General features: G+C 40.1%; 1 protein-coding gene across 1 annotated transcript; it reads right to left on the reverse strand.

Moving 5' to 3' along the window:
• Nucleotides 1–251: 251 nt before the first annotated feature.
• On the reverse strand, nt 252–2734 carry LOC114562392 (protocadherin alpha-3-like). The gene has a single exon (XM_028588771.1). It carries the CDS (start codon nt 2637–2639, stop codon nt 252–254), a length of 2388 nt encoding a protein of 795 aa, XP_028444572.1. The 5' UTR covers nt 2640–2734.
• Between the last annotated feature and the right edge of the window lie 8381 nt (nt 2735–11115).

Consider the following 11115-nt stretch of genomic DNA (forward strand, 5'->3'; position numbering starts at 1 on the left):
AAACACCTGCACCATCAACAAATGACAAGTAAGCTACATCCTACAATATCAAACTACAAACTACTATTGTTTTTACTTGATATTAATTCACTTCGAATTTAAAACAAAGGATAGTCTGTGTAAAGGTCATGACGGTTTCTTGATGCTACCTAGCATCTCTCTTTAAAAAATAACGTAGGCTAAATTAAACTGCACTATATCGGAACTAATTCTCTACATAGAAAAAGCGCAGCAACGAGTTCTTAATGTTTTTAATCTCTTACCTTGTCTGTGCTGGGTAAAGTCTGAGTTCTGGTAAAAGTGTCTCCTCCGTTAATACTGATCAGCTCGGCATCAACAGGCGGAAACGGTGCGGGGAAAACCACTACGTCACTCTTCAGCGTATCTGAGCTGAAACACACGTCATACTGCTGAGTAGATTTAGAGTAAGACCAGCTCCCGTCAGGGTGGGTGGTGATCATTGGGGCGCTGTATCTGCTGAAACTGCCGTCTGTCCTGTGGCATCTGACAGCTATTAAACTGATGAGACTCAGCAGAAAGATCACTGACACCGACACGATGGCGATCAGCAGATACAGGTTTAAATCAGAGAAGCTCTCCTCCTTTATGGGCACGTGTCTGAACTGAGTCTGGATGTCAGCTGTGCTTTCAACCACCACCACATCAATAGACACAGTAGCTGACAGGGAGGGTTCTCCGTTATCAGAAACCAACACCACCAAGGGGTGAGTTTTCAGGTCATTGTCACTCATTCTCCTCTTAGTCCTGATTTCTCCGGTGCTGGTTCCGATCCGGAAGAGGTTGTTTCCTTTGGGCTCAGACAGGTGATAAGAAAGCAGAGCATTGTATCCAGAGTCTGCGTCTACAGCCCTGATCTTTGCCACAAAGTATCCCGCTTCAGCAGAATAGGGGATGCTCTCACTGTTAACGGAGCCGTGCTCAGAATAGGGCGCCAGAATTGTTGGATTATTGTCATTTTCATCCAGGATTAAAACGTTCACAGTCACGTTGCTGCTGAGCGGAGGAACACCAGAGTCTGTGGCCTGAACTTTAAACTGAAACGTTTTTAACTCTTCGTAGTTAAAAGACTGCAGGCTAACTATATCTCCAGTCTCTGAGTTGATGTTTATCATTGTAGATAATGGGCTACTGCTTTCTTTATAAAAAGAATAGCTCACCTGACTGTTCTGGTCAATGTCAGCATCAGTGGCAGTCACTGTTTTAATAATTTCTCCCACTTGACTGTTCTCCTTTACGAATACATTAATTAGGGGCTCTGGGAACAGAGGTGCATTATCATTTACATCAGAAACGTGTATAGATAGTACACTCGTGCCGGAGAGGGAAGGTGTTCCCTTATCAGTGGCGACTATGGTGACATTGTAGTTAGAGACACTCTCTCTGTCCAAGGGCCCGTCCACTAACAACGAATAATAATTTTTGTAGTTTGTTTCGAGTTTGAGAGGAACCTCATTTTCAATTTGAATTTTTACATCACCGTTTTTGCCACCATCCTTATCGAGGACTGACACTAGAGCAACTACGGTGCCTACATTAGCGTCTTCTTTGACGGTGGTATGTAGTGATGTCACAGTGATCTCCGGAGCATTATCATTCACGTCCACGAGTTCTACCAGCACTTTACAGTGAGCAGACATCGGAGGCTGCCCTTTATCACTAGCCTCTACACGTATCTCAAAAGCCTTTTTTTCTTCAAAGTCTATATTGCCTTTTACCTTAATGACACCCGTCTGACTTTCAATTTCAAAGATATTAAGTACGTGATCTTGATCTTTGCTTCTCAGTGAATACACAATCTCACTGTTCAGGCCCTCATCTGCATCGGTGGCGTTCACAGCGATTACTATTGTGCCCAGTGGCGTATTTTCGGGAATGTTTGTCTTGTACAACGTTTTGCTAAATATCGGAATGTTATCGTTAATGTCTAGAACATTGATAACGAGCTGTGAGGTGCCTGATTTCGGAGGACTCCCTCCATCTACAGCAGTTAGTGTCACTGTGATCACAGGCTGCTTCTCTCGGTCTAAAGCTTTCTGCAGCACTAACTCAGCAGACACGCTGTCGCCTGCTTTGTGCACTGCCAAAGAGAAATGCTCATTTTGGCTTATTTTGTAAGTACTGACTCCGTTTCTCCCCACATCTGCATCAGTTGCTTCAGATAATGCGAATTTCACTCCTGGTAAAGTACTCTCTGCGATGTACAAATGTTGCAATTTGGTCGTAAACAATGGGGCATTGTCATTTACATCTAAAATGTCTACGTCAATACGGTAAAGCTTTAAAGGGTTATTTATGACGGCTTCTACACTTACTGAACATTTAAGTTCATCTGTGCAAAGCTCCTCTCTGTCTATTCTCTCACTGACATACAGAACACCAGTCTTTAGATTTACCTCGAAGAATTTTCTCTTTGATGCAGTAACAATTTGAAAGATACGGGATTCCAAGTCCTGTGAATTAAGGTTCAGGTCCTTAGCGATATTTCCAACAGGAGTCCCCGGGTTTACCTCCTCTGAGACGGAATAGGAGAGCTGCCCAGACACCGTTTCCCAGTAACAATCCAGTAGAAAGAACCATAGATATATCCTGAAAAAGCTCCATCTACAAGGCGAAGACATATTTCTGTCCAGTATGAACAAAACATGAATATGACTTCCAGTCAGGGTCAGAAGTTGCAGGCAGTAGCCTATGGAAACGATCAACCGAGGTGAGCTTTGAATATAATCTGATAATTCTGTGTTTGTTTCACCGTTCTCCCTCTAACAAAGAATGAAGAAATGTCCCAATCGCCTGAAAACGGGAGGGGCCTCGTTGTATCAGAGAGTACCGCTGTCTCTGATGGATCAACAGTGGCGCCACGTGGTGAAATAGACAGCATGCAGAGAGCAGTGAACACAGCCACGTCACGCCATAAAATATAGATAAATATATGTGCTGCTGAATAGCCTAAATCAAATAAAATCTCAAAATTGCATTTCAGCACCATGGACAGCACACAATGGCTTTGTATATAAAGCCTCTGCTTGTCCTGATGTGTGTGACTGTGTCAGAACTCCTTCATATATAGTCTGTTCACACACACATCTTTTTAAATATGGTATCAATTTACTACATATTTGTACAAATAATGATTTCAGTCATAACAAACATTTTCAAAACTGGCAAACATTTTTAGAAATAAATTATACATTTTCTTATTGTATTTTGGTGTAATTTAGTGTTCCTCCACATTTCAAAAGAGACAGTAGTCATGAGTTTATGGACATTCCCTTGTCTGTAATCCCAGGATTAAGCCTGGGGTTCAGAAATTCTTGTCCTATTTCCAGGAAACATGATTTGATTTGAAAATATTAATAACCATCACACACTGAGCTGCAGTCATCCGCTAACCCAAAAATGCAATAATAATAATAGCTCACAAAAGAAGACCTGTGCGCTCAATTTTCCTAATGTAATGCAATTAAAAATTGTATGTACAATACAAGGACATTGAATGAATGTACATGTAGGACACACACACACACACACACACACACACACACACACACACACACGTAGGTCACGGTCTATACTGCACCGACCTTACAGGACTTTAGTCTGGATTAATTTTCTAATAAAATCAAAGAGAACGTATCTTTATTGTACCAGGGATTCTGCTTTGTGTGACCTTGTTTTGTAAGCTTCAGATGTGAGCAAGCCATTTAAATGTTTATTAAAACCCCTTTACTAGTACCAGTCACAACCTTCCAAGAAATAATGAACAGCTACAGTAGTATCTACATTTACAGTCCCCAAGCAAACATAGTACTGCATTGCCCTCACACAGTTTGTGAATGATATCAGAGGCTGTAGTTCTGAATCCAATTGGAGGGCAAAACACTGATTGTGTCATGGAGACATAAAAGATGCTGAACACACAACACCTCCTCTTCCAATGCCAAATACAGCTCCTCTGGGAAGCATCTGCAGAGTGGTCAATTAATCCATTAATAGCTATGTATGCACAAATGTAGAAAAAGTATATAATAATAATATGCAAACCCATACACACAGAGGCAGATACACATGTGCAGTTTTCATTGATAAAGTTTTAGTTGATTAAATTAACCATGTCCTCATGAAGACAGTATTTCAGTTTTTATATATGAACTCTGTATGCATTAATAAAAGTCACATTCCTGAGAATATGATAATTTAATTTGCTGAATAATTAATTGTAAATAAATGGTGGTTAAGAAAACACACAGTTTACTCCCTAAACACAGGGAGCTGTGCATAATAAATCTAGTAGTTGGATGCATGTGTGCCTTTTAACCTGCTTCTCTGTCTGTGGTTTACCTATCACGTGATGAAGTTAAAAGGAGAAACAGTATGCAGTGTGATTAAAGGGGCAGAGTGAGCAGTAGGTGAAAGGAGGGGGTGGCATGGGCGGAAGCAGTCGGCAGCAGTGTTACACGTGTTTACTGCATTATTAAAGGGCTGCCACCACATATAGTTACCAAATTATCTTCTATATCTCCTCCATACTAACAATTTTATGATAGTCCTTTGCATAACCATCAGCTGTGTGTGTGCTTATGAGTGTGTGTTATAAGGGTGTGTACTGTACTGTTCATCTGTGTGTGAGTTGATGGGGGAAGGGTGCTATCTGAACATGCTCCAAGGCGAGTCTCTCCCCCCTTTCTTCTCTCCTTCTGCACAGCTCTCTTGTCTCCATAGCAACGCCATCTCAGGCACAGACATGATGCATGTGTGCACAAACCAACACACACACCCTCACTAATGCAGAAGCCTATGGGTTTATTTTTTTTCCAAAGGCACTGAATAGTATAAAAAGTAATTCACTGGACTTCCTACTCACTTCTAGATTTTTATCTAAACAGTTCACTTTCACGTAGCCCTTCTAATCTCACTGAATGAATCGGATGACACTGTGACAGGCGCAGAAACACACACACACACACACACACACACACACACACACCTCTCAAACCCCACTTGTATGCATAACACACTAGGCTGTCCGCAGTTGCTGTTGGGCTGCTCATGCATTGATAATGTAGCACTGCAGTTGCATATTCATTATGACAGATTCACTTTAACAGCAGTGCTCACTTCTCTTTCCACCCCCACAGCCCCACAGAGAGCCTGACCTTTGCAGTCAGCCATGCCCAACCCACAGTACCCTCTCTGGGCCAAGACTCTGGGGACCACCCCCACTCCTGCAGTGTGCACACTACATCCTGCTTCATGTGATGAGAAACTGATGTCATTGTACTATTTTTGTGTGGAGTAGAGCTCATCACGGCACAAGGGGGCAACCTACTCCTTGCGCACGTTTCCTGCTTTACTCAGTACCAACCCTCCCGTACTATATCATGCTTCTTGTTAAGATCTATTTTATTTTATGCTTTTTCTTTGTGTGCTGAAGTGTCTAATTGATTAGGTTCTAATTATCTGGTGATTCTCTGATAAACAGCTCTGATATTACTCATGCATCACTTTATTTTAGAAACAGTGCCACACCCAATTGCAGTGCTGTAATGACTTATATTCTCTGATAACGCAGAGGTGTATGGAGATAAAGAGGTAACAAGACTGGCTTAATGTAATAGAAACAGGACATAGGAATTGATATTGCAGAAGAGGAACTCAAATGAAGTGGGGAGGAAGGCAAATGGCACTTGGGAAGATAAAGATGTCTAAAAATAGACAGGGATATACTTGCTTTTCATGAGGGGGTATGTTCTAAAATTGGAGATTTACCTCCCTAGCTACCATATGAAACATTAAAAAAATTGTTTTTTGGGGATTTTGTATTTTAAATCATGATCCCTAGCTGTGCACAGACACAATGAGTACCTTATATACACCTAGAAGGCTAGACTCTTACTTGTATGAACACATACAGCTACACATGAAAAGTTACACAAAGGTATGATCCATAATATAATCTGTTATGGATAGATAGGGAGAGAGGTGAAGGGAAGATACATCACTTAGTATTTAATCCAAATAGCACTTAATCATTTATTTCTAAATCTGTGCTTGCCTCCACTGGTTTCTGGAGTAAGTAGGACAGGGGCGGGGCCAGGGAAACATGAGCCGGTACACAATGAAAACCAGGACACAGCAATATGGAGCATGCCCAAATGCAGACATGCACATACCCTTGAGATAAAACTAGAGGCACACCAAAACAGTGTTCACTCATTTGGAAAGGGATGGCACAATGCCCAAAAATCACATAATCAGTTACTCTACTGTAAAACAACAGGCAGGAGAAACAGCTTGCTATTGTTGCTGAAGTGATTGTTCTATTTGATGTTGTCATTAGCTGTCATTGTCCAATCAGGGAGATAGGACAGTATACTTTAGATTTTAACTCAGTACACCTATATTGCTAATACATTTTATTTTCAGTACTTTGTGGTGTTTTATGCTATCCATCAATGCACGAACGCTAACCATTGCTTAATTTAAATATACAAACATTGATAAATTGTGTCAGTTTACAGATGATCTGTAGTGTAAAGGGCCCTCTGTTCATAAAAGCCAAAATATCCTCAGCATAATGAAGCCTTGCATACACATTTCAACAGAGACAGGGTGTGTTATTGCACCTGTAACGGTGAATTCACAATAATTCGTAGTAATACAGCATTAGTGTCTTTTTGTGGAGTTTAACTGCAGGAAGTAATTGTCAGGATTTGTGTGATTTGCATGTGTTTTTGTGTTTAAGAGTCATGTGACAGCGAAATATTGAACTGGTCAGAGAGACAAAAAAAGAGAAACAGTGTGTTTGTTAACTTGTTAAGAAAAAGAAAAAAAAACATTAATCCAGCAAACAGGTTGTGAAAGCAGAGGCACAGGGGTTTGTATTGCAATGACAGATCATTAATCAAAACTGTAAATAAAACGGGATGCACAACAAGCTTTGATAAAAGCAAATGTAGCTTGGAAATCTGATTGGTCAGCTAGAATCAATGTGAATGTAATGGACACTCTGATTGGCTCAACACTGTGCCTAGAGACAATGTCAGTGTCTGATAGAGCTCTGCTTTCACAGGGTGCACCCATAATAGATTCACTATCTCCCCTCTTGTATCCATGGTGATGCAGATGCAGCCCCTGTCTGTGCCCCTCCCTGCACCCCCCTCCTCCGCACCCCTCTTTATGAGCACTCAGTACATATGCCAAGGACAGGGCATTTATTTTTCACTATCCACAACCATACAAACAAAAAAATATGAGTGATATTAGATTGAAATGTTTATATATATTTTCCACATTGTGCATATTTACCCATTTTATACAAGCCTTTAATGTGATAGAGGACACACACCCTCCATGTACCCTTGCTTTCTGTCCTATTCTCATTTATCTGTTTCCCACTCACACACAGAAACAGCCTGAATCAAACATTTTTGGTGGGATTAAGAATAAATCTATCTTTATAGTCAGGCCTGGCTAACCTAGATTTGTCAATCAAACAGTTCACTGGGGAAGAGGGCATGGACTGTTTGGCTTTAATCAGAATGTAAAATGGGACAAGACCAACTATCCATGGATCAATACTGACACAGAACCTCAATAACAATACCAGTCAATAGACTGCCACATACAGAGTGGTCACATGCTAAATAATTGAATGTATGGACACACAGACACATGTAAGGCACAAAAGAAGTGGCATGTCATTTCCACGTTTTGCCACCAGAGGGAGCTTTTCCACCCTTTTCTTTGTTCTCTAAAGCAGTTTCCACATGCACAGCCAGACACAAACTGATGTCAGAGGCATGCAATGCTATAAAGCCTTATATTAGATTAGCACGCTCACCCACTCCAAAAAGTGTATCAGTGTTACAGATACACTAGCAGCCTTGGTGTCTGCCACACATTTTCTCTGCCTGCGGAAATTAAAATGTCAACTCTCCCAGATGGGAAAGGAGATGTGGATCTATCAAACAATACCTGCACATTCCCATCCAGCCTGATATATATCAAAACGAAGAGGGACAGACAGAGATATAATTTCATCAGCCACCATTAAAGATAATGCAGAATATGCTGTATCCTTTATAGAGCACTTGCATATATAGTTTACATTACTTGCATGTGTAGGGCAATTGCATATTGGCAAATGTAAAGCACAGATTATCCACACTTTGGTGTCTCATTTACATTTTCCGTGCATCAGCAAATTCTACCTGTATTTATCAATTTAGCACTATGTAATGCCTATTTTTAGTTTCTTATCAGTCATGCAGTACTGAATATGCAGCAGGCAGTGCTGCAGGAGCAGGCCTGCATGGGTGCTTGGCCCATTTCTTTAAAAAAAGGTCTGAATAATAAAGGAGAGTGCTGGCCTGCAGAGAATCTGATGGTTGAAACAGCTGAAATTGTTTAGTGAGGTTGCTCCGCTTTCCACATAAAAATGAAGATAACTATTTATAAAATAATGACTTGCCTATATCATTTCAGCTTCAGCTCTGTTGCTGCCGGTCTCCAAGAATAGCAAACACCGTCTTCCACTCTCATCAGCATCAAAACTTAAACAGCTACATGGACATTGTCCTGGTATGTGTAGCAACAGAAGCTTATCATAATGTGGTGAAGATGTTAAGTGCACCGTGTGTGTGTGTGTGTGTGTGTGTGTGTGTGTGTGTGTGTGCGCGCGCGCATGTGTGCACATGTGTGTGCGTGTATATAGAGAGAGAGGTAGAGGTAGTATACGATTCAATTGCCAGTTTATCAGGAACACCTGACTAAAACTAATACACACTGATGCAACATACCTGCAATGACTCCTGCCTTTATGATGGTTGTAATGTTCAGCTTTGGTGAAACTATTTTAGAGAGGTGTTTGATCTTAAAGGTCTTTTGGGTCCTGTAGATTGTGATGCTGTTGAACTGTATTGCAATATTCTGATGTATTTCTAATATTTTGTTAACCTTATTTGGTTTTGAAGTAAACATTAAACACCTCTCGATATAATGCAATACAATACACCAGCACCTCAAACTACAGCTTCCAAAAGATGATTAAGTTAAAATAAACACCCTTCTCACATATTTTCTGGAATATATTGACACTGACAATAAATACATTGAATGAATCTAGGAGGCGACAGAATAAAAAAAAAAATTGATTACGGTTAATAATCACCTCCAATCAGGCCAAAGCAAAGGCTCAACAATAACATAGAAAAAGGGGGAAAAAAAGCAGCCTGGACATTAGTCGAGAATTTACGGGTGAGGGGCATCCCAGCCAACTTTCTGTGCTGTTGCCTTTTCAAAGCTTCTCTTCAAGGCATCATTAAGATGATTCCACCTAATCCCATTAGAAGAGCAACATAGTAGAATTATTACTTTACACACTTTGCAGAAGCCTTAATCCAGGGCAACTGGGGATTCTGACAGCAGTGGCAGAATGGAAAGAAGGCTTTGACAAGAAGTTCCTATTTAAAACACCTGAAGGAACACGGATAATCTTTTGTGATTTCAAGCATTTGGTATGATGAATAATTACTTTCCATACAGTACATGGAGATCTAATATTCTGGGTTCACAAAGGCGATGTTTACTGCAAGATTACATTACATTGTGCATGTATTTCTATTTTACTGGTCACTGTGTTATTCTTTTCTTATTCTTCATACATTGAATATCTTTGCTCCATAAGAAGCAACATGAGCACAGTTTACTACTTTAGTTTTCAGTTAGAGGACAAAGCAAAGTGAATCAGGATTAAGATGAACATTAGGGAGTAAACAAGGGCTTAGGGAACAATTATACTCCAGTCTTATCGCATAGACCCTTCTTACAGTAGTCTGTAAACAAGCAGACCAAACTCCTTGTTATTTTGGTATCATGTTTTTAACGCCTTTGTTGTCTCCGCTCAGTTTTGCTCTTCTACTCACATTAAGCAGATTCTGACTTCATTCATTATCTGTAATGTGATGCATAGATTATCTAACCCAGTGTCTACTGTGGACAATTTAGTTTTGGTGTACATGAAATATTTAGTTTTTCTATTCGATGTATCATATAATCTGCTGTTAAACCCTGCTGATATCTAAACCTTCAGACTAAACATGTGATGTGACACACTAACAGCAAAGCACTGAGAGCTGGACTGTAGGTTAAAAGCTACGTGAGATGAGAGACACAAACTCAGAAAGCGTACAACTGATTACAAATACATCATAATGTCATGTCCCCATAATGATCCATACAATGAAATTAAGCATTTAATTGGGCATTTGTTATATCTGCAATTACCCTGACAGTGTGACGTGTGACACTTTGAATAGCTAATCAGTCTTTGAATGACCAAAACCACTGTTAAAATGCAGGAAAAGGCAGAATCTCAATGCAAGCAATTTTACATATATCATCTTTGAAAAACAAAGTAACAAGAAAGCACGCAATAAAACAATTCTCCTGTATCTGAACATTTATGTTATTTTTAGTTCCAGATTATTCACTGCAATATGTTTACGGTTTCTTGAAAACAATGTGTAATTGTCACTAGTAATCATGATCACTAATAGTGCAACCTGAAGCCACAGCATTAGGCCCAAGGCTGTACAGCAGGAACCAGCAGAGCTTCATCTTTTAGTGAGACACGATGAGATGAGCACTGTCTAGAGTCAGTTAACAATACAGGACAACGTGTATCATAAAGTGAATATGGTGCACAATCAGCCTTATCTTACAGAAATCCCCCATTTATCCGCACCATGTGGAGTGGTTTTATACAGTACAACAAAGCAAGAGTTCATTGAGTCACGTTGGTTTTCTTATAATCGGTTATATATGTTCAGTTCAAATGGAACATTTAAATGTGAAAACCCGCAGACACATTTGTAAGGAAAATAGGAGGGTGAAAGTACCTCTTGAAAAGCCTTGAGAACAAAACCATGCTTTATCGCTATGTCTGACAGTTCTCACACTGCGTATAAAGTAGCCATTGACAATTGTTAAGGCCAAGTCAGTTCAACGACAAATGGCCAAAATAGCCACTCTTGGTTCATATACAGGACACGTACACAGTAACAGAGAATAGGTTCAGATTATTGTCTTTGGCTG

Source organism: Perca flavescens, chromosome 10, assembly GCF_004354835.1.
Source record: "Perca flavescens isolate YP-PL-M2 chromosome 10, PFLA_1.0, whole genome shotgun sequence".
NCBI lineage: Eukaryota > Metazoa > Chordata > Actinopteri > Perciformes > Percidae > Perca > Perca flavescens.

Coding starts and splice junctions, on each gene's coding strand:
- LOC114562392 (XM_028588771.1), bottom strand. CDS start 2,639: ATGTCTTCGCCTTGTAGATGGAGCTTTTTCAGGATATATCTATGGTTC.